Here is a 25,480-nt window from a genome sequence, read left to right as displayed (position 1 = left end):
CAAATGACAGATAAACTTTAGTAATTAACAATAAATGTACACACATAGTATTTTCACTTTCAGTGCATAAGATGATGATGATGATGATGATGATTAATGGACATTAATTATTGAGTTATGCATGTACGACTATATAACAATGTCTCTTTGTCCAGATAACCATAAAGGTAGAATGTAAACATGGCATAAGTTCATTTATTTGAGAACAAATTATATATTATAATGGAGAGCAATCTAGTACTTGAGATCTTTCAGTTTTTCAGTTCTTGAATTTTTCTAAGGTCTTTCTGCAAAAAGACTATTTATTGATAGGCACAAAAGGCAATGTTTTTTCTTTTTTACTTTGCCCAAAGAGCTATGCTATTCAGGGACTTCTTTACGGGTACAAACGGAAAGTATACGTTTCCAAAGTTGCGCCATTTTAAAGGTGCACATGAACAAGAATATTGTTTTAGTACACTTTCTGCACTACGTTATAGGAGATGTGGTCTTTCGACATCCATCACAACCAAGCTAATAAAACATATTACATAAATAACAAAACAAAAGAGATCCATGTGAACTTAAAAAAGGACTGTTTCCTGATGTCTCGACTCTTGAGCTTAACATATTGAGATGTAAATTAATGATTGTTATACATGTAAGCATAAGACCATTTGTATTAATACATGCAAATAGACAGGGTTCCCACACTACTGACCGATGCATTTCCATGCTTTTTCAATAACTTTTCAGCCGAGGTGATTATCGGATACAGATTTGTTTTAAATACGCATTCAAGCATAAAAAAACCTCATGATATAATGAAATTCTCAGATATTTGCACGTTTTTTTAATTATTGTGGGAACCCTGAATAGGCCTTGGTTAATTAAAGAAACACTGCTAAGAAACATTTAAAAGGTTACTGACAAATCAAGTCATAAACATGTTATAATAAAGTAAAATGAGATCAACAACAAAAAAAGATGTGAAAAAAAAAACAAAAACATTGAACTGTTTGTTTATAGTTTGGAGGATATTCTTGTTTTGTTTTTTTTTCTCTCTCATATTGAGTCACATTAAATGGCTTTTTTATGACTAACTTCAAGTCCTTCTATGTGAGTTCCTATGCAGTCACCAAATAAATGTGTACAAACACCCTAATGAAATACCCGGACGCCCCTCAAGTAATTCGGTTAGTAATCAGAGAAATCAAAATTCAGGTTCACTTCATTGATGGAAACTTTGGCATTCGTTGTAGACATACAATGAAAAAATAAACGATTTTCATTACTGTCATTGTTGTTTCAGTCATATTGCATCAGTAATCACAGAACATGCATACACTCAAAGGTTTAATTCTCTTCAAATCACGTAAAAAAAAAAAAAAAAAAAAAAATGAGATAAAATTCACAATTCAACAGGTCTGAAACAGGCAGGGACACATTGGCAGCATATGCGAAAGAAACGTCAAATATTTCCCTACATCCATACTCACCAAATTTCTATTTTCAATTACACTGATTTAAAAAATAAAAGAATAAAAACAAAAATCCTGAAATGGCTCTGGAAACAGGAACTAATGTAATATCTGAGGCATAACATGATGAGAGTTTCAACAGTTTCAATTTCTTTTGTCGGGATAAATATACAAGCGTTATAGATTCATTTACCTGAGTAAGAGTAAGATAAGTTTGTACAAACTGTACAAAGCTTTTAAAAGACTAAAGCACATACATTAGACGAAAGATTACGAACATGTTACTCCACTGATGGTGTAGGTAGTGCAGATTAGAAAGAGGCGAGTAGACGGACATGAAAGTGGCTACAAAACTCATACCTTCAGCAACAACAAACCACTCCATCACTCCTCCAGAATCTGATGTAGGACCTTCAGTAGATTCTTCAGACCGTAGATGTAACCCTGGTCGGGAACGTCACTAGGGAAGACATGTGCAAAGTCGATCATCTTTACCTCCACGTCACTGAGCGGTTCCTGTCCCGCTTCGCTCTTCTCCTCCTCCCGGTCCTCTTCCAGTCTTGCCAGGTCGCGGTTGCCGTTGGGCTGCTGTGAGGAGCTCCACACGCCGTTGTCCTGTTTGGCTTGGTAGTGGCTCCGGACGCAGCCTTTCTTGTGCAGGGAGTACATGGTGGACAGGCTCTGATCGATGTTGTTGTTCTGCTCACAGGCCCCGGGTGCGATCTGGCTCTCTCGAAGCGTCTGAGAACCGGGGCTGGGCGCGCAGACGCCCTCGTACACAAACAGCAGAGAGCTTGCATAAAAGTGAAACCGACTCTGGCCCTCAAACCACTGAAGGATCTTCTGGACTTTGAGGATGCTGGCAGTGATGGCGTCTTTGCGGAGAATATCGCCGTTGTAGAAGAACTTGGATAAACCTGGAGCACGGAGAAGATCTTGTTTGCAAGTGAATTGCTCAAATCAACCATTCAGTTAGGAAACAGAAGCACAGATGTTAATCGCTGAAACTGTTTCAATCGTATCTGCAGGTAATTCAAGACAAAGCTGAACTTGCATCTGCAACCTGGGTGTTAATAGCTCAGTTGACGTAAGAATGAAAATTATATAACTATACTTACTAAAATGTATCATATCACAATCAGCGTTTCAAATTGCGGAAGACGTCAATAAAACAGCTCGCAAACAATGGCTACGTTTACATGTAAACACTAGTGTCCATGAATGCGAAATAATGTGATCGGATAGATGTGTGACTATATTTATTATCTATTTGAGATATCAGAGATAGGTCCTAACTCTGAACCTTATGAAAACTCTGTTTTCATAATGTAGACAGAGAGTGTTAATTTACATGATAAATAGCCTATAATAAGTATTATAAATAAGTAAAATAAACCATGAGTATGAGTCGACATTCTATTGATTTGTGCTTATTGGTTAGTGTAAAAATTCTGATGAAATGTAAAAACCAATTTCTCAAATTACAACAATCATTGCGATATAATTTTGAGCAAAATAATCATTATTATCATTTTAACCATTATGCAGCAAGATGAAAATGTGACAAGTTTTCATTGACTAATACTAGATTAAAATGTCCAGACATTTAGTCGACTAAAACTTAACAAAAAACAGGACAAGGTTGACCAAATTATGATAAAATCTAAAAAGTCAATTTGACACAGGACTAAGACTAAATAAAAAATAAAAAAGCTGACAAAACGAACACTAGTTTAATCCGAATGAAATTTAAATTGAATTTGGCCAGTTCATTCCGAATGACGTGGTTACATGTGGACATGTGACTACAATCAGATTTTTAGGGTCAATGTAAACACAGCTAATGTCACCCAACCTTACATTTACCTCAGAAAAGCCATGTCTATACATTTGTTAGCTTAAAAAAAAAAAAAAAAAAAGGATAAAAACATTTTGCTAAATATATGCACTGTATTACATAGTCGCTATATTCTTCCTTTATCTGTAGTCTTCATTTATTATTTAATGTATGTTTGAATAAACCAGTCCTACTTTATATTAAGTGTCTTTACCTACTATGTACTACTTGCGTAAAAAAAAAATGTTAGGTAGAATGTACTTGTGTTCATGTTGTGCTGCAAAACACTTTTGCTGCTATTGAGGTGGGATACAGGTAACAGATTTCATGGTATGGTTGGGTTTAATGGTGGGTTGAGGAGTAAAGGAAAGGTCAACGGTGTAATTATAGAAATTACCTGCAGCTGTAATTACATAAATGTTTTTTTTACACTGTACTTGTTTAAAAAAACCTTCATGTACACAATAACTGCATTGTATCAAGACATTAATTGAAATATTAGTAAATAGACACTTAATATAAAGTGGGACAATAAATCTGTCATGAAAACAAGTTTACAGCCACGTTTAAAATATTTCAACAATGTATCATGAATACATCATTAAAAGGTTTATATAAAAACAGGAGCCATGTAGGAGCCATTTAATTTTTTTTTTTGATTAATTATTGAATACATTTTATTTTCAGCTTAGTTTCAGTGTTTCAGTGCATCGCTACTTCTGTTCATTAGTTATACTGGTACATAGAAAAATATTTTGTTCACATGCAGGCTTTTTATCTGTGCTCATGAAAGCATGCCTTGATTATTTTTTAACTAGATTTCTTACTGTATCTTACATTTTACATTTATACTTTTATATCCAAATCGACTTACATTGCATTCAAGATACACAAGGTTTCTTTCATAAAACCTTCAATCAAGGTTTTTATTATGTTCAAGCATTCCCTGGAAATTATCCTCGAGCCACAGGAACACTTCTATTTTACTTCTGGCATTAGACATTTTTAATCTATTTGGCAACAATCGCTAATACTACCTTCAAACAAAAACAAAAAGCAGAAAATTATGGTTCACAAAATAAATGTCTGATTATGTGCCATTTAATTTTTTTTTGAAAATAGCACGCCGCTCGTCAAAGCATTTCAAACGGCCTTTAAGAGTAAATGAAACTTGTTTCCCTTAATGCATCTTAACAGAAACAAGCATAATTTTAGGTGATAGTGCAAAGGCACAAACAGTATGATGCTTTGACTCTGAGATTGATCTTACCTTCTTGGATCGTGTCCTTCACGAGACCTCTTCCATAATGCTGGTCATAGGTGTCAAAGCTGTCTGATCCAACTTTATACACCTAAAAGACAGTGAGAAACATTTTAACTGGAGGTAAATAGGAATCGTCTCTTCATAGGTCTTGCTCTCCCTCTTGAGGACATGTGGGGTCATTACAGTAACTCCACTGATTGAATAAGCTCCAGTTAGGAAATGAAACTCAAGTTGAACTTCTGGAAGGGTGAAGAAGAGGGAGCCAATGTAATATCGTACTGTGTAATTTGGGTTATTTTGAGAGGGGCATTAAGTTGCTTTCTATATCATCCAAATCAACAGAGCAATTATGAGTAATGGTTCTGTTTGCTTGGTGGTTATGTAGATCGGCTCTTTTCATCCATCTGTTTTTCTGTATGAGCTGGCAGAGAGCTGAACCCCTGGGACGGATTTAGAATGAGATTTTACATACCGTCTGCTCTCCATCAATATTTCACCAAGAAACTGGACCTCACTGCCCTTTTTATGCACACTTTTAGATAACTCCTATCCTGAAGACTTCAAAATTTATTTCTTTTTTTAAAACATAGTAAAGGTCAACCAATAATTTTACTTAAACTATAGGACTCTGCTACTTGTTTTTTTGTTTTTTTTACTTAAGGTGCCCTTTAAGCCAGGAGAAATGAAATGGGTAAAACAAACAAGACAAATTATATTTCAGGATGCAGAAATTTTAAGTAATTTAATGTCATGTCAAGTTCAATCAATTCACATTTCAAATAAATAAGAACAAATGCAATAAACTCATTGTCATGTTCAAGAAAGCAGTGTGAGATGATGAGTTTTGTGACATGGAGCATTATCCCAAGAAGTCCTCGCTGCAGCCTGTAGAGCGATGACGTAATTGATATCAAATACGTAGTTGACGTTTTAACACGCATGTGCTGTACTAGGTTTCGATTACATCATGAAAGTATAAACACACATGGGTGCGATTACCTATTACATTATCCACAAATTACATTATTTGTATGCCATAATGGCTATAAAGGATGAATTTAAACATTAAAGCTTTTACATTATGGCCCATTACATGTTTTACTCCCTACTGATAGCTTCAAAGATGTATGCAATTTTGAAAAAAAAAAATGTATCTAAATGTTTTATATTTTATCTCCAGTGACACTGCTCACATTAGTGCTATTATTATCAATTATAGTATAATTGTAATCCATTATTATAAGTGTACACAAAGCACTGTAACACAGATATGCAAAAGTGGCACTATAGCTATTAGGATATCCATCACTGACAGATTTAGTTGAGTTTAGAAACTTCTCTTTTTTGTGTTTTTATCCGTCATTTAATTTCCCAGACATAATGCCATTCCATTTTGTGTATATTGATTTTTATATCATTCTAATATAGCTAAGATAAACATTAAAATGAAAGAAAAGACGAGTTCACATCACTAATAATAACACGCCATCAAGTCAAATACATGTTCATTCATTATAGTTGCTTTTCACACCACTGTCTAAAACACTCAAAACAACATTGGAGATCGGGAGTTTAACTGTAGGCTATACACTCAATTTCAAAATATTTCAAAGGAAAAAGTCTGACTAGATCGCTCTCTGCATAACGACATAGCGCTATTTTTGTTAAAGTGTAATGTTGGTTAATTAATAGGCTATCTTTCGTCATCAACTTACAATTATTTGTAGAGCATTCAATGTTATAATATATATAGGCCTATAAAATGTCTTTAATCATTAGAACGTTGATTTATCTCTAGGGATTGTATTTGCCTTAAAAAACAGGATTATTTGCATATTTATATTAGCCTAGAATACCTGACATTGTCCCCAACAGTTTGTGAATTCGTTGGACATTGGGATGTTTTAACAGTCAAATCCCATTATTTATCGGATACCAGACACAGGATCGGTTTTCTTCTTTTTATTCTTGTCATCTTTATTTATTAAATCTCTTACGGTATAAAAAAAGATGTCCAAATATTGTCGTATAACTCTTATATTCAATACAAGATTAATACATGTGTGTTAAAAACATCCAATTCCGCGCATGCGCGTCAAACATCAACTAGGTATTTGATGAATCAAGTATGTCATCGCGCTACAAGCTGCAGTGAGGACAGCCTCCATTATCCTGCTAGAATAAGCCATCAGAAGATGGGTACACTGTAGACATACAGGGATGGACATTGTCAGCAACAATAATCGATGTGTTGTGCGTTCAGAGATGCTCTTCTGCAGACCTTGGTTAACAAGTGGTTATTTGAGTTACTGTTGCCTTTCTATCAGCTCGAACCAGTCTGGCCATTCTCCTCTGGCATCAGCAAGGCATTTTTTTTGCCCACAGAACTACCGCTCACTGGATATTTTCTCTTTTTCCTGACAATTTTCTGTAAACCCTAGGTTGTGTGTGGAAATCCCAGTAGATCAGCAGTTTCTGAAATACTCAAACCAGACCGTCTGGAACAAACAATCACGCCACATTCAAAGGCACTTAAATCACATTTCTTCGCCATTGTAATGCTCAGTTTAAAGTTCAGCTGATCATCTTGACCATGTTTACATGCCTAAATGCATTGAGTTGCTGACATTGATTGGCTGATTAGTTTCAGAAATATTCTGGTATTTTGCTCCCTCGGTTTCTCCATCTGTGAAGCTGATGCTGCTGCTTTAATGCATGGCTTTGTGGGGAAAAAATTTGAGCATTTTCTTTAAAAGGTGGGTTTCTTACGGCCAACGCTCAGTCAGATTCTTCAGACATTTGACCCCCAGGCCAATGTAAAAAATATTCAATATACAAAGCTTATACTAATACAAATCTCTACTAATTGACACTTTACCCCACAGCTAATGCTTTAATATTTCATGTGTAACTTTAAAAAACTACAAAGTTCTATACAATGGCAAATGACCAACATGCATGATATGGTTACTTGGATCTGGATACATTTGCTTTGACATAAAAGTCATGCTACCTGCCATGGAGAAAAAAAAAATCTATTCTGACATTTATTTTAATAATAAATAATGGATTGATTGTATACTACAGACATATTGTAAAGACACATGACTATTTATTTAGGGTCAATGCACTAACACTTAGCTTTTGCATGTAATACAATCAGGAAAGTTTTACATTCCATGTTTAAAGCCACGTATAAATCAAGAAAGGCAGTGGATATTAAGCCTGCTCTCTGACTAACATTTTCTCTAAAGTAATAAAAAAGGACATGGCTCTGCATAAGTAAAGGGGTGTTGAGTAAACCTCATCCATCATGAGCTGATGATAAAGAGTTTAGAGGTCTCCACCCATGTTTCTCAAGAGAGAAGCGAAAGACCCTGAGGATGCTGGGAGAGGCCAGTGTGATAAGCACATCCTGTCTGATGGCACAGATAACCAAACATATCCTCTCTCTCTCTCTCTCCCTCCCTCTCACACACACACAATTAAAATGATTTCTGAAGGATCACATGACACTGAAGACTGGAGTAATGATGCTGAAAAAAATTCAGCTGTGCATCACAGGAATAAATTACATTTTTAACCAAAACAGGTATTTCAAATTTTAATATTTTATATTAGTTATGACTTTACACACACACACACACACACACACACACACACACACACACACACACACACACACACACACACACACACACACACACACACACACACACACACACACACACACACACACACACACACAGTGCTATGCATAAGTTTAGACACCCATGCTAAAGTTGACTAAAAAGAGGAATAAAAAATCATCTTTTGGAAATTGAACTTAATGCCTTAATTTAAAAAAATAGGAAAAATACAACCTTTAAGGACACCAATTTTCTTTGTGAATGAATAATGTATCGTAAATAAATGTTCTTCCTTAAAATACAGGGTGCATAAGTTTGGACACCCCTATGTTAAATTCCCATAGAGGCAGGCAGATTTTTATTTTTAAAGGCCAGTTACTTCATGGATCCAGGATACTATGCATCCTGATAAAGTTCCCTTGGCCTTTGGAATTAAAATAGCCCCACATCATCACATAGCCTTCACCATACATAGAGATTGGCATGGGGTACTTTCCATAAGATCATCTCTCAATGCAAATCAAACCAGCTATTAGGCTAACTGAAATAAAACTATGCCAATCTCTAGGTATGGTGAAGGCTATGTGATGATGTGGGGCTATTTTAATTCCAAAGGCCAAGGGAACTTTATCAGGATGCATAGTATCCTGGATCCATGAAGTAACTGGCCTTTAAAAATAAAAATCTCCCTGCCTCTATGGGAATTTAACATAGGGGTGTCCAGACTTATGCACCCTGTATTTTAAGGAAGAACATTTATTTATTTACGATACATTGTTCATTCACAAAGAAAATTGGTCTCCTTAAAGGTTGGATTTTTCCTAATTTTTTTAATTAAGGCATTAAGTTCAATTTCCAAAAGATGATTTTTTATTCCTCTTTTTAGTCAACTTTAGCATGGGTGTCTAAACTTATGCATAGCACTGTATATATATACATATATATATATACACACACACACACACACACATATATATATATGTATATATATATGTGTGTGTGTGTGTATAATGTACATGTATACATACACAGTATCTCACAAAAGTGAGTACACCCCTCACATTTTTGTAAATATTTTATTATAGCTTTTCATGGGACAACACTGAAGAAATGACACTTTGCTACAATGTAAAGTAATGAGTGTACAGCTTGTATAACAGTGTAAATTTGCTGTCCCTTCAAAATAACTCAACACAAAGCCATTAATGTCTAAACCGCTGGCAACAAAAGTGAGTGCACCTCTAAGTGAAAATGTCCAAATTAGGCCTAAATAGCTATTTCCGCTCCACGGCGTCATGTGACTCGCTAGTGTTACAAGGTCTCAGGTGTGAATGGGGAGCAGGTGTGTTGAGTTTGGTGTCATCACTCTCACACTCTCTCATACTGGTCACTGGAAGTTCAACATGGCACCTCATGGCAAAGAACTCTGAGGATCTGAAAAAAAAGAATTGTTGCTCTATACATAAAGATGGCCTAGACTATAAGAAGATTTCCAACACCCTGAAACTGAGTTGCAGCATGGTGGCCAAGACTATACAGCAGTTTAACAGGACAGGTTCCACTCAGAACAGGCCTCACCATGGTCGACCAAAGAAGTTGAGTGCACGTGCTCAGCATCATATCCAGAGGTTGGCTTTGCAAAATAGACGTATGAGTGCTGCCAGCATTGCTGCAGAGGTTAGGGTGGGGGGTCAGCTTGTCAGTGCTCAGACCGTACGCCACACACTGCATCAAATTGGTCTTCGTGGCTGTCGTCCCAGAAGGAAGCCTCTTCTAAAGATGATGCACAAGAAAGCCTGCAAACAGTTTGCTGAAGACAAGCAGACTAAGGACATGGATTACTGAAACCATGTCCTGTGGTCTGATGAGAGCAAGATAAACTTATTTGGTTCAGATGGTGTCAAGCTTGTGTGGCGGCAACCAGGTGAGAAGTACAAAGAAAAGTGTGTCTTGCCTACAGTCAAGCATGGTGGTGGGAGTGTCATGGTCTGGGGCTGCATGAGTGCTGCCAGCACTGGTTCAAAGTTCATTGAGGGAACCATGAATGCCAACAAGTACTGTGACATACTGAAGCAGAGCATGATCCACCTCCCTTCGGAAACTGGGCCGCAGGGCAGTATTCCAACATGATAACGACCCCAAACCCACCTCCAAGACGACCACTGCCTTGCTGAAGAAGCTGAGGGTAAAGGTGATGGACTGGCAAAGGATGTCTCCAGACCTAAACCCTATTGAGCATCTTTGGGGCATCTTCAAGCGGAAGGTGGAGGAGCGCAAGGTCTCTAACATCCACCAGCTCCGTGATGTCTTCATGGAGGAGTGGAAGAGAACTCCAGTGGCAACCTGTGAAGCTCTAGTGAACTCCAAGCCCAAGAGGGTTAAGGCAGTGCTGGGAAATAACGGTGGCCACACAAAATATTAACACTTTGGGCCCAATTTGAATATTTTCAATTAGAGGTGTACTCACTTTTGTTGCCAGCGGTTTAGACATTAATGGCTGTGTGTTGAGTTATTTTGAGTGGACAGCAAATTTACAGTTATACAAGCTGTACACTCATTACTAGTGTTGCTTTCGTCAACGAAAATTATGACTAAATATCATCGTCAACGAACCTTTATCACGTGACGAAAACGAGACGAGACGCAACGTAAATGCTGGTCATGTGACGATGACTATAATTAAATGTATAATGCCATATTGTTGACGAATAAAAACGAGACTAAATGTGGTTTACAAAATAAAAACTATGCTAAAATGTCTCTTCATTTTCGTTGACCAAAACGAAGCGAGACGAAATGTTATAACGTTATTTCGTCCTGTTTAGTCGCGTTATTATTATTATTTTGCTATATTTATGTTTCCTTTGGCTCACTTCAGGGGCTGCATCAAGTCGCACTGCGCAGACGCAGGCGACGTCACTTCCTCAAGCTCCACTCGCGGCATTATTCAGAAGATGCAGCTGAGGGGAGTTAGCAAAAACGACAACAAACAAAGTTAAGTCTGACTAGTTAAGTCTAAGTCCCAAAAGATGGGGAGAAATGCGGCCACAAAAATCACAGGAAAAAAAACACTACAAACCTTAAGAGACAAGTGTGTGTACTTCTAACGTGTTTGGTTGGTAAAATAAATATGTTGTGATGTTTTCTTGAGTCTATAAGGTATCAATAATATAATAAGATAACCTTGTTTGAAATGAGTTTGGCTAAAAGAAAATTTTGGTTTCGTCTACACTACTAGTTAATTATACTATATTGACTGAGTTTCGTCGACTAAAACTAGACTAAAATAGTCATGGATAATTCTGACTAAAATAAGACGAAAATGCTCAGATTTTAGTTGACTGAAACTTGACTAGACTAAAAAGAGTATGAACGTGACTAAAACTAATAAAAACTAAAATGACAGCTTGACACAAAGACTAGACTAAAACTAGACTAAACTAGACTAAACCCAATCATTCTCTCTCTGTTATGGTTAATATGTCTTGTTAATACACTCACTTTCTTTGGAAAATGGTTTGGTTATAAATTCTCCTAAACTTCTGGAGGCCGTTCTTCTCTTTTATGGTAAACAGATTTTCATTTCTTTCCTGACAATATGACTCACCCACTGCATGAATTCCTCTCGTCCGTTTAGATTTAGAACTTGTCTTAAAGGATAATTTTTTTTTTTTTTTAAGAAGATGGAGACCACAGAGATTATATTAAAACTACTTGTACAGGATTTGGGGTTAACTTCTTTTTGTAGTTGTCATGGGACCTTTTGGTCGCTAGAATGGTTCCCCTCATTTTCACCCCATTAGTCCATTCACTGTGGTCATTCATTCTACACAATATGACACAATAAACGGGAAGATGTGTCATCATCTGTATCAACCAAGTTTTGGGAAATTGCAGATAGCTCTGTAATTGTCCATCTTTTTTCCAAGATTTATTCACATACATGTAATGCCAAGAAAACAAGCTTTACGAACAAGATGAGTTACACAAGACAGCTGGTTCTGATCCACACAGAGCATTTACAGAACATTTACAACCTTGCCAATTTAAACATTCATGCGTAAGGAAGACGCGAAAGAGAACTCGCGTGCGCTTCTTGAGAAGAAGATTTGTGTGTGCACCCAACCGAAGCGCACACATGGAAAGCCACGTCTTCAGACAGCTCGCAAATATTGAGTTCTCTTTCAAGTCTTGCGCTTGAACGGACAGGCACACGCAAAAAATATCAACATGCCCGTCTTGGTGAGTATCCTAGCAAACATAGTAGGTTAGACAATGGATATGTATCATTATCAGTGTATTGGATCCGTACATCATGTCTTAAAGGGTTAGTTCACCCAAAAATGAAAATTCTGTCAGTAATTACTCACCCTCATGTTGTTCCAACCCCGTAAGACTTTCGTTCATCTTCGGAACACAAATTGAGATATTTTTGATGAAATCTGAGTTTATAAAGCGACGATAATACTTTTTGTGCGCAAAAACAAACAAAAATAACGACTTTATTCCACTTTTCATTTCCTTCTCTCTGGACCTCGAGTCTTTTTACGTAGTGTTTAAGCGTAGCGCGTCTGTGTTGCACGTCACCACGTATCACACATGACCAGAGTCGCCCAATAGTGAGCCTACGTGGTGACGTGAAACACAGACGCGCTACGCTCAAACACTACGTAAAAAGACTCGAGGTCCAGAGAGAAGGAAATGAAAAGTGGAATAAAGTCGTTATTTTTGTTTGTTTTTGCGCACAAAAAGTATTCTCGTTGCTTTATAAACTTAAGATTGAGCCACTGGAGTCACTTGGACTATATTAACAATGTCTTTAATACATTTTCTGGGCCAGCAAGTTATAGTGTCCATAAGCCTGCAGGAGGACTGATCCAGCACTCAGATTTCATCAAAAATATCTTAATTTGTGTTCCGAAGATGAACGAAAGTCTTACGGGGTTGGAACAACATGAGGGTGAGTAATTACTGACAGAATTTTCATTTTTGGGTGAACTAACCCTTTAAAGAGACAGCAGCCTAATACTCCAGCTGTCTGTGTTTTGTGGGATTACAAATTTAAGAATCTGATTAAGATCTGCTGATCCTGTGTCTTGACATAACATTAAATGAAAAACTAAAGTGAAGTACACTGTATTTAGCATTTAAAGTTATGATGATGATATCAGATGACTTATTCTGTTAAGGCGAGACACGGCAGGCAAAAACATAGTTTTTTTTTACTGGTCAATTTTGAGATTTTTGGATATTTGTCTCCAATAACATGTCTTCTTTCAACCTTCCGAAATACACATTTAGGTCTTTATTTTACTAAACTTTGTCTCTTTGCGTCTGTAGATTTCTCATAAATAGGCTCTATGCACGATCGCTTCCGCGTTTTATCTCAGCCCGCCCAGTTACATCCGGTGCTGCGTCAGAAGCCGTTTTTGCATTAGGTGGAGATAATGGAAAATTACACTCGCTGTTTACAAGAACTTCCAGCGGTTAACGTGAATGATATTAACAATATTGTGAGGCAGTTAACTGTCACACATATGAGTAAGAAAGAGAAGTTCTTTAAATTATAAATTTCGAGCTACATCAACAACTTTGAGGGTGAGTATTCTCTCATATCGCGCGAAATCCGACTAGCGAATCAGTTTCTAAAATCGTTGTCTCCGTTTCTGAGAAAATGAATTTTAAAGTTTTGCCGCTATACACTTCTCTATAGAACGTGCTATGCGGAAGTAAAGACGCCGTCTGAGATCCTACCGGAAATACATCAGCAGCGTTCGTGCATAGAGCCTATTCAACAAAAGTTGGCGTCCTTAATCAACATGCTGCTCCGCGATCTCCGTCTGCTCCCTGTCATCACATGCACCGCTGGAAAGCTCTCTCTCTCCTGACCATTCTGTCGGATCCAAATATGGTCATTTCCTTTTTATCAGCAACCAATCGTGAAAGTAGAAGGGCTGAATGCGCAATCTCATTGGCTGATGATAAATCTTTAAAGCCCGTTTTCTCAGAATGACTTCTCTCATACTCCAAGTCCGAAATCTCCACTTCAGTAGCACCTATATACACCAAACTTTCCAGTATTGTACCTAGTTATACTATGAATACATTTACAGAGGGATTTGTAAATATATTATTCCTAGCCTGATTTATATAACATTTTATTCCAAAAAAACGTGGCGAAAATAATTTTTTTTAAGGCTATTGACAGTATATTCTGATTTACAGGATAACAAAAGTAGATATCCATAAATCCCTCTGTAATTTCTTTTCCCATCTAATATGTGAACACAATGAAAAGATCATTTTTAACCTGGCTTTATCCAATACTCAGATATATGCAAATTAGCGCATATTTAATTAGATATTGCCTAATTAGCATATTTAAACTTGTAATACATTTTTTTCTCATCTTAATGTAGTAATCAACTAGGAAAGTTTCATGGTGATATCTGCTAGTTACAAATTTTACCCTATTCACCTGTAGTGTCCCGCCTTAAGCAAACTTTCCAGCAAAAGTTTTCTGCCAGTTCCAGTTCTCTTTATTGTAAGTCAAATGAGTCAGCTTACTGAGAATCTCACCTTTTGTCTTTAATGGTTCTTGGAGCCCCTGTCCCATTCTCTGAATAGTTATGATGATTGGATTAGGACTGGTGACACTCTAGAGTCTGGAGTGGGTTCCTAAACCTGGATACTTCATTTGTATGCTTTGTTTAAGGTCGTCAGCCAGATGCTGTCGCCATTTCTAAGCACTGCCTCTTAAATCTATATAAACTACAATGTACACTGCCTCAGTTAGACTTGATGACTGCAGCAACCAACAGCTTGTGTTCTCAATAAAGAATCCTGCTGAAGATACAACCGAGTCCAACAGTTTCTAATGCTAATCAAACAACAAAAGACAGAGAAATCACTCACTGCTCTTGACTGAATAGCTTAATGATTAATCTTTATTTAATTTGTACATGTTATTTTACATTTGATTCCTTTAATCAATCTTTATTCAATGAAAACTACTTTTAGATGTCTAAATAACCTGAAAAGCAAGGTTTATTTTATTTTCTCTTTGCTCTAATGTATTAATTGTAGTTTTATTATTTGTGCTTAGTTTCTTTTTTTTATATTTGACAGTAGTCCTTTTTTCTGTGATAAAAAAAACTGTGATAAAATCTGAACAGTGAATAATTTGAACAGCTACACCCCTACAGAACATGGATGCCAAACAGTCCTGATAGATACAAGCTAATGTGCATAGCTCTAAATGCTCATGAATAAAAGAGCTGACAAATGACATGTTCAACAGGCCTTCTTTGTATTTGCTCATTAAAATTCACCATTGTTATTTCATGGTATCATACATTTGTAGATCATGACTACCACAAGCAAAACCATGCATGGCTCAGTGTGTATATATACATACTACAGTAGTTGCCTAAAGTGATGCACAGCCTAGGAAAAATGGCCATTTATGGCCAAAAATGGCCAAAATGGCCTACACCACTTATTCAAATATGATAACAAATTTGTAAAAGCATATTGCGTAGTTGTGCTTGGAGACAATCTTTTTATTTCTGATAAAGCAATGAAACATGCCGAATTGTACTGAGATCATTTTTGGCCATGCTGTCATACAAAGAAATTATGAAAAAGCAAAAACAAGAGAGCCAACGAAATATTAATAACTGATTATATTTTATTCAATGTATGCTTTTTCCTGTGAGCCAAGGAAAATAAGTGTAGTTTGCCTTTTTTGCCAGATAAATATGTTAATCAAGTTTAGTGTTTTGTTCTTCCCTCACATTTAAAATATATAAAATATATAATAATATATATAATTATATATATATATAATATATATAATAATATATAATATATAATATATATAATAATATATTAAAATATAATATATATATATATATATATATATATATATTTATTTTCCTCATATTTTGACAGTTTAATCGAACTTGCATGGTCATTAAAAACAAATAAATCAAATTCAAAATCAAATATCCATTGTAAATGTTGGCAATTTGTAGATTGAAAAGCCTTCTAACTGGATCATTCATACATAAAAATATAGCAATAATGCGCATCAAGTCAAAAATGCAGGTAACAGCACCCATACTATAACTGATCTGAAATTTGCTAATTTTTTTGACTAAGAGTGTGGAATCCCTTATTTGTGGCCGATTAACAGTTTACACAACATTATGCATATCTTCAGTGGTTGAAGTGATCAAAGTTCATTAGTTTACAGAGGATTAATGATTGCTTCAACCATTTTTGCAGTAAATGCTAGGTCCACTTTTTGTGTCTTTGAATGCTCCGTTTGTCCCATTTTCCATGATTATACAGACCAAATGTCCCTTCCAAGTTATCCGAACACTTCTCTCCAGCAGTGTTGATGACAGTGTTAATATTGCCTGCTGTGTCCAGAGCTCAGTAAATGTGTGACTCCAGTTCACGCAGCGCTGTGGCTTTACCACTGAGCTTTCATTCCCTTCTGCTCACTCTAAAGCTGCGGACCATTAATTAAAACCTCTAAACACACGAGGCTCAGGCACTGGCCATACCGAAGCTCATCATCAGCTGAAATGGCAGCACCTCGGGGGAAGAGCAAAGCCACATTCAGGAATGAATGAGCTTAACACAAGAAAGCGTGTGTATATGTATATACTGTACATGTATATACGTATATACTACAGGTCAAAAGTTTTAGATCGGTAGGATTTTTTATGTTTTTAAAAGAAGTTTATTCTGCTCACCATGGCTGCATTTATTTGCTTAAAAATACAAACAAAAACAGACATATTGTTACATATTATTCCAATTTAAAACAACTGTTTTCTATGTACTTATTACAGTAAAGTGTAATTTATTCCTGTGATCAAAGCTGAATTTTCAGCATCATTACTCCAGTCTTCAGTGTCACATGATCCTTTAGAAATCATTCTAATATGATGATTTGATGCTCAAGAAACATTTATGATTATTATCAATGTTGAAAACAGTTTTTTACATTTTTATTTCAGGATTTTTTGATGAATAGAAAGTTCAAAAGAACAGCATTTATCTGAAATAGAAAGTTTTATATATATATAAAATACAATTATATATATATGAATATATATATATATATACACATTGTATATATAAAATGATTCATTTCTTTCAAGAAAAAAAAGAAAAGACTGACACCAAACGCTAGTGTATATTGTGTATAGTGTGTTTTGAACGGTAGTGCATGTTGTTACAAAATATTTCCATTTTAAATAAATAAGCAGGTTACCTATATCACAGGTTATAAAAATATTAAGCAGCACAACTGTTTCCAACATTGATAATAAATCAGCATATTAAAATGATTTCTGTAGGACAATGTGACACTGAAGACTGGAATTATGGCTGATGAAAATTCAGCTTTGCATCACAGAAATAAATTACATTTTAAAGTATATTAAAATAGTGTAATTTATTTCTGTGATGCAAAGCTGAATTTTCATTTTTCAATTTTCAATTTTCACAATATTACTGTTTTTTCTGTATTTTTTTTATCAAATAATTGCAGGCTTGATAAGCATAAGAAACTTCTTTCAAAAACATTAATAATAATAATAATGTTTCCAAACTTTTGACCGGTACTGTATAACTAAGCAATGTGACATTTTTCATCACAAATTCCATCTTTGCTCAAAACATGATAGAAAAAGATTCCCATTTCCCACAATAATAAAACAAAGTACGTACATAATTAAATTAAATGAGTAAATAAATTAATTAATGATCAAATAAGTAAACTATCGTGTTATCCTCATGTGAAAAGACAAGGGCTACCTCTATGAGGACAGCAGTGTTTAGGTTTTACACAGGAAGTAGCGATGATTCAAAAGAGCTGGTAGAGTGGAACAACCTCCTCTAAACTTGTTAGGCGAGTCTGTGACACAGTCTCTCTGCTACTTGCAAAGCTATTCTGACACCTCAACCCCAGGTTCTGTTTCCTATTACACAGACACGACCTCCACGCAATTCACAAGTTCCATGACATGAATGTGACAGCAGATATTCCTTCAAACACATAAAAATAAACCTAATTTGGACATTGCAACATCCTCACACCAAAAAGAACCCCTTATATCGGCACGACTAGGTATGAATGCAAGTAAGGCTGCAACAACTAATTGATGATAATTATGCAGTAATAATAATTTTAAACTGGCATAGTTCATTTACTACCTAACCGTTCACTCAAGGCATAACCGACTGTGTTTATGAGAATGATTGCCGAGACAGGTATTTTCACCTACGGCGACAAAAAAATGGACTTTAATTTATAACTTCAACTTTAGTCTGGAAACCTTCTGCAGATAAATACGGGCGCATTTTCGTGCAATTAAGTAAATCATACTCCCAACTACGGTAATTAATAACAGATTATACTAACAACACATTTTCTAATTAGTCAAGTCAAGTCAAGTCAAGTGTATTTGTATAGCGCTTTTCACAATACAGATTGTATCAAAGCAGCTTCACAGTATTAAATTAAAATAATACAACAAGGTTTGTTTCTAATGGAAGTTATTGATTGATAAAATTAAAATTAAATATCCCCAAAATATCCCCAACTGAGCAAGCCAAAGGCAACAGTGGCAAGGAACCGAAAAACTCCATCAAGTGACCTAATGGAGAAAAAAAAAACCTTGGGAGAACCCAGGCTCAGTCGGGGGCCAGTTCTCCTCTGCCGTTTATGAACTAGAGGTCGGATTTAACTGTAAGATTAAAAGTATTATATGAATGCCTGGCTGAAGAGATGCGTCTTTAATCTAGTTTTAAACTGGGAGAGCGAGTCTGAGCAACGAACAGTATCAGGAAGGCTATTCCAGAGTTTTGGAGCTAAATGTGAAAATGCTCTCCCTCCTTTGGTGGATCTGGATATCCTAGGTATGACCAAACGCCTCGAATTTAGTGATCTTAAAGAGCGCGATGGATTATAGGGCGATAGAAGATCCGTTAAATAGACTGGAGCTAAGCCGTTTAGGGCTTTATAAGTCAGTAGCAATACCTTGTAGTTAATACGGGACTTTATAGGTAACCAATGTAGTGATGATAAAATCGGTGTTATATGATCATATTTTCTTGATGTAGTAAGAACTCTAGGCCAACACTGTGACTGTATACATCTTATATTTCATGGTAAATAGTATCATTAGTTAAAAAATAAAGTTTAAAATTCTTCCTGCGTTCGTATATTTCATAATAAAATGATATGAATACACTACCCTTTCTGAAATACAATTATTTGTCAGCATTCATAGATTTCATGTTAAAATAATATTCAGATGCACTACCCTCTTTGAAAAAGTGTATATATTGTCAGCATTCATAGATTTCATGTTTAAATGTTACTGATGTTATTTTTTTTTGTTTTTTGTTTTTGTTTTTTCAGAAAGTGTGCAAGATTTCTTTCAAAAGAATGTCGATTTCAAAGTTTTTTTTAGAAAATTATTTAATAAAAGTTTAAAATACTATAAAAGTATTTTACTATTTGCCTCTTCTTGCACTAGAATGTTTTAAAATCACTTGAATGTGTAAATTGGCAAGACAAAACATGTTCAAATGATAAACATTCACTCTATGATGGTTAAACTTTGATTTTAATCTGCAAATCACATACGTGCCAAACTGTGATTCCTGGTCTGTACGGATCATAAATCAACTACAGTCTGTTTAACCCCGGCCTAATGTAAACCTATTGTAGGAAACCTCAAAAACAAAACTAGGAACCTTTAAAATAACATAATAGGGGCTCTTTTTAATCAATAATTCATTAGACATATTTCCATTAGAAGATAATCAATGAAACCCACAGTTTAAAGAAGAAAACATACCCTCATCCCCAGAACCAAGAAGCCGATGTCCTCCATCAGCGGGTATTTCCTGATCTGCTGTTCCCGTTTCTCCTGTGAAGCGAAGGGATCGTAGCTCCTCTGGCCGATCTTCACGTCCATGATGCACGGCTTCTGAAACCTGCGCGTCACATCGTCCAGCTTGAGGTACCGGTCTGTGGAAGAGAGCGAGAAGACATGCTTACTAAACTCATGCTGTGTATCCACCAATCTCCTCATCGCTCCACGCATCCATCGGTGTACCTGCGGGAGTGTCTGGCGAGGACCACGTGCCATGGTACTTGGGAAGGTGCGCTTGGAGGTCTATAAGACAGGGGTCGCAGTGGTCATCAGCGTACACCTGGAGTCAAAAACAGGATCACACTGTGAAATTATTGGAATGGATACATCACTTGCTACGCCTGTAACTGTGCCTTGATAAAACAATAAACATAAGAAATAGCAAATAAATCGTCACATCATTTCTGCCATTTATATGTGCACGTGTTCAGATTGGATGGTTACTTTTTTTTTTTAAGTCACACGCTCGGCAATGCAAAAAAAGTGTAAATCCCTTATTTTAGTGCAGAGTTTCATTGACAGGTGAGTAGGTGGCCCTTCCCTGTTGTCCAGGACACATTAGGAGTTTACACTACAAATACAACGATATAACGTGTTTTTGACTATGCTCCCTGTTTCAGCAATTAGATCATGAAACATTTTGGACCCCATTTAGTTTTGTTCACTTGTAACCAGATGATCTTAATGCAATGCCAATGTTTCCTAACAATACAGCGTACATAAACACACGAAATGTGGTTATATCATGCAGTTTTTAACTTTAAATTGCTATGCAATTTATATTTGACGCTTGATGTAACTTAGAGATTTGAAATCCTATTTTTGAAAAATTCAGAAGTCACTAAATGAAACAAATGTTAGGTTACCTGAGGAAATTATTTTACAGTGCTGTGTTAACTGTACCAGTTCTACTAAAAAAAAATCATTTAAAAGAAAAATCTTACACGGAACAGTTTAATTCTTTATAATAATATAATGTGAATAAAATAAGCATTTACACTAAGATGGTTTGGGATAACCATAATGTATTTTTGTATGGTCAATTATTGACTAAAGACAGCAATAAACCATCAAAATTAAATGTTTATTTATTGCTCATGAATTCCCCTTTTGAGATTAATGTATCAGGCGTAGAATAGAATATAATAAAAACAAACTGAAGCATTTAAACTGAGATCTATAAGCTAAATATTTTCAAACAAACGTGAACGTGAATTATTTTATAGTTATCCAAACATTCCTGAAACCCACGCGCACATATCTATTTAAAGTGAGGTATGTAACAGGTATTTTGAGTTTGCACTCACACCTGTGGTGGGTGTGTAATTGTAAATGTCAGTTTTATTATTGTTCTGTGCCCATCGTTCGTTATTTCCACCACTTGATCAAGCTACTCTTTGAAACATGATGACATTTCATTTGACGTCTCTTTGCGTTGCCTCTGGTGTTGAGCTATTTGGTCTGCAAACATTAAAGTATTCCTACAGAAAGTGTATGAAGTGAACACTAATGGCCTATCCGCAACAGCTCTGCTCTATTGCTTGCCTTGAATCCTGGAATCCAGTCAAAGTCACTTTTCTGGAAAATTCACTCTGGCAAGCCTGTTTCCAACTCCCAAAAGAGAACCCGGTCAGTTGGCACATTACATTACTATATTTACTTTTTATAATAACAATGTTAGAATATCCTTTTTAATGACATAATTATGTTTCTACTCCAATTCATTTTGTTTAAACATCTAAACAGTGGCTGTCATGTTCGATGGAAAATTGACAGAATCATTTTGTTATAAAATCAAGTCTTTGTTTTATATCAAAAGTTACAAAGCTTATTGTGATTTATTGGATGGGACAAATAATGTTTAGGGAAGTTTTGTTCACATAACTAAAAACCACATAGACTAAAAGATCAATTCTTGGGATTTAAGAATCAAAATCGGTTCATCAAGTGAAGTGGATTAAAATCGAGAAATCTATATTTTCAAACCAGCCCTACACAAGTTTGTTCTTTGATCTGTAAAGAACAAGGTCTTTAGAGTTAGAGTGATTACTAAAACTTCATGGTTATAGATACGCAATTCCTATGGGTGAATTTTTCTCTACTTCAAGGGATAAAACACAAAAGATGTTAGTTTTGAAGAATGTCGGTAGCAAAACAGTTGATGGGCCCCATTGACTTCCAATGCATTTTCTTTTTTTCCATACTATGGAAGTCAATGGGGCCCTGGGCCTGTTTGGTTACCCCTATTTTTCAAAATATCTTCTTTTGTGAACCCTTGAACCCAGGACACTCACATTGCTGTAGAACTGCATCTCTCTGGGTCCTCTCGGAGGAGGCTGAAGCTGTTTCAGGACCGTACCGTCAGGATGTTGCAAGATACCTGTGATTGAAAAACAGCTCATGATCATACCAATACGCACACTGACATTTATTTCTCAAATACACATTTGTTCATGCAGAGTTGCTTAAGTGAGAGACTCATATGATGGGGAAATGACAGCAGTGTGTGTAAATGACATCACAGCCTGGCCTATATGCTGCTGAGAACTAGGTTGACAGGGCTTAGAGATTACAGTCATAGACGGTGAAGCTCTGGATTTAGGTCAGGCTCCCCCTCTTTAGAAATAGCTATTTTAAAAGCAATTCACATCAATGGTAAACAAAAGCAAACATGACAAGAATTAATTATTGACGTTAAACATGATCAACCAGGGGGAAATTGCTCCCAACACATTTAATTAAATGAATACTATACGTCTCTTTTATGCAACGCAATTTGCGACTTACGGTACATTTAATGTATACATTTACACGCTATTGGTTTCACCCTAAATATAGTAATAAATTACTAAGCCTATATTTTGCATAAAAACTTTTTTTTTCAGGAGTATTATTATTTTTTGTTTGCATTGTAACAATACTTTCATGACAATTAAGCATATTTCCCCCTTATTCCCGCCACTGTGATGCATCTGCATGGTTTAAATGTTCAGTTTTTCAATTGTATAATCTTGAATGATTTTTCTCATTCATAAAAAAAAATAAAACTACATTATGGAAAATTGTTTATGAGGACATAAGTAAATACATAATACAGTAAAATTAAAAACATAGTAAATTTAAAAAATAAATAAGCATTAAGTAATGCAATATTTGTGACCAGAAGAAGTGCTTGACATGCTTTGTGAGGTGCAGAAATAAATAAAGATCGTTGACACAAATGCAAGTCAAATCTTCCACCGCATTGGCAAAATTCGAGAGACAGCAAGTGCAAATTCTGTTTCAAACTTTTCTACAAATCACACTATATGGGTCATACGTGTAGAGCTTTTTTCAACATATCAGCGTCATGAGACTATCCTATTGAGTCAGAACTATACAGACACAAACGAAGCCTTTTTAATTAAATATTTAGTTGCATCAGGAAAAGCATATTTGAAACTATTACTGAGACCAGGGCTAGTTGTCACATAGGCTACATGTCAGTAAATATAGCTAAGATTTGGAATGTCTAAATATACACAAATGATTGCTTGCCCGATTACAATCAGTTCAAGTTCAATTTATAATATATGAATAACTAATTGTTTTATGTAGGAATTTTATTTATTTTTGTTGATATAGCCTAGTTTAAATGACACAATGTTTTTAATCCATAATGTAACATTGCATTATTTATGTTACATATATACAGTTTTCATTTTTATTTTTTACTGCTAAACATACGAAAGACTGTTTAATGACAAGGTCCCATTGTGACAACTTACCCCATATAGAGTGACAGCATGTTGTCACAAAAAGTCAACTGTACCTTGTTTCCTGGGTAATAAAGGTAATATTTGTTCAACAGCTTTATACACAAATAAAGGTATGTGCATGTACAGAAACTGACCCTGAGAAATATTGACTGGAGGGGAAAATTGTGATAACTAGCGCTGGTCTCCAGTGCACAATATCAGTTCAATTTCAAACAACAGAAGCAAGACTCAAATCAAAAGGAATGACATGAAAAGTGTACTGACCCACTTTATCAACGCCATACTTGTGTCCGGCCACCTGATGAGAGAGCGGCACGCACCCGTTCAGGTGAGCGCTCTGCGCGCCCTCCGGTAAACACGAGCCGCGGGTCATCAACGGGCGCGCGAGCTCCAGCCTCCCCAGCGACACAGAAGAGTCCATTATGATGCTGAGACCGAAGACTTCACTGCAATGGCTCTTTATTTCTCTAAACAACTGTCTACACACAAAATCACATATTGATCGCACTACCCTCGACGCGTCATCCTGATGTGTGTGACCGATCGCGTGCCATCAGTCACGGCGCCCACGCTCGCAACCATATAACGAGCTTTTCACCTGGGCCACATCCCACTTCCTGACTTCAGAGATGTTTACACTCCTCCCTCGGTAATTGGTACGAGATGGTAGATACGGAACGAGCAGGGTACAAAGATCGACACGATATTCCGGCGGAGTTAGTCATATCGCACGGGAACTCGCAGTTCTGCGAACGCTTCGCTGTTTGTTTCCGCCCCGCACAAGCTGACGCGCGTCCCCGAGAGACACGCTGGGGGTGATGTCACGACGCACAGCGAGCTGAAGCGTCACAGAAAATACGTCGAGCTCTTCTCTTATTTTTCGTTAAACGTCCATACTGGGTACATTTTCGGGAATATGATAATATTACGAGGCTGACGTGCAGTCTAACGTGGATTTTTGTTCCCTTAATAACGGTGAACGGCTGGCTAGCCTTAATTGTAAATACTTCCGGGTAGAAAAAAATAACTATAATTATCGGGTATGATAAAAGTCTGTTTATGCGATGGATGTTCAGTTATTGTGTGACTAATGAGAAAGCTGATAAAAACAAACTGTACTTAACAAACATTGAGACGGAAAAATAGTTTACATAGCGATATAATTTGTGTTCTCAAGTATTGTGCAATTAAGAAAGTCCCTGATGGCATCATTTGTGAAATCCTACTGGGAATGTCGTTGTTATTATGGATATATGAGAACCTGTTTACAGACACCAACTAAATTTATAGCTAAATAGTATGTGAATACCTACGGGAATATATAAATTAGCTTCTAATTACATTCTTTTTATTGTTTAGGGGGTTTAATGGATACAGAAAATATTTTAAAAAGCAACATAATTAAGTTTTGATTAAGAAGGAAGAATAAAGCAACATTGTCTTTCGGATGGATATGCAATATGGCAGATTGATTTTGAAATCAGAGAGTGAATATTCCTGCATTGGATTTAGAGGAAATAGAGGCTGCTTGTGGAACTGATTGGTAACTTTTACTCGAGGCCAGTTCAA

The 25,480-nt window shown here is 36.0% G+C and overlaps 1 protein-coding gene across 1 annotated transcript; it reads right to left on the bottom strand.

Moving 5' to 3' along the window:
• Positions 1–24,710, bottom strand: ipmkb (inositol polyphosphate multikinase b). Its single transcript, XM_081393679.1, has 6 exons — positions 24,176–24,710; positions 22,448–22,533; positions 20,337–20,433; positions 20,076–20,248; positions 4,568–4,649; positions 1–2,377 (listed from the first exon to the last, which is right to left on the bottom strand). Exons 1-6 carry the CDS (start codon positions 24,330–24,332, stop codon positions 1,845–1,847), a joined length of 1,128 nt encoding a protein of 375 aa, XP_081249805.1. The 5' UTR covers positions 24,333–24,710; the 3' UTR covers positions 1–1,844.
• Positions 24,711–25,480: the final 770 nt, after the last annotated feature.

This window comes from Scardinius erythrophthalmus, assembly GCF_964197995.2.
Source record: "Scardinius erythrophthalmus genome assembly, chromosome: 18".
Classification (NCBI taxonomy): domain Eukaryota; kingdom Metazoa; phylum Chordata; class Actinopteri; order Cypriniformes; family Leuciscidae; genus Scardinius; species Scardinius erythrophthalmus.
This window is presented reverse-complemented; position numbering and strand designations above follow the sequence as displayed.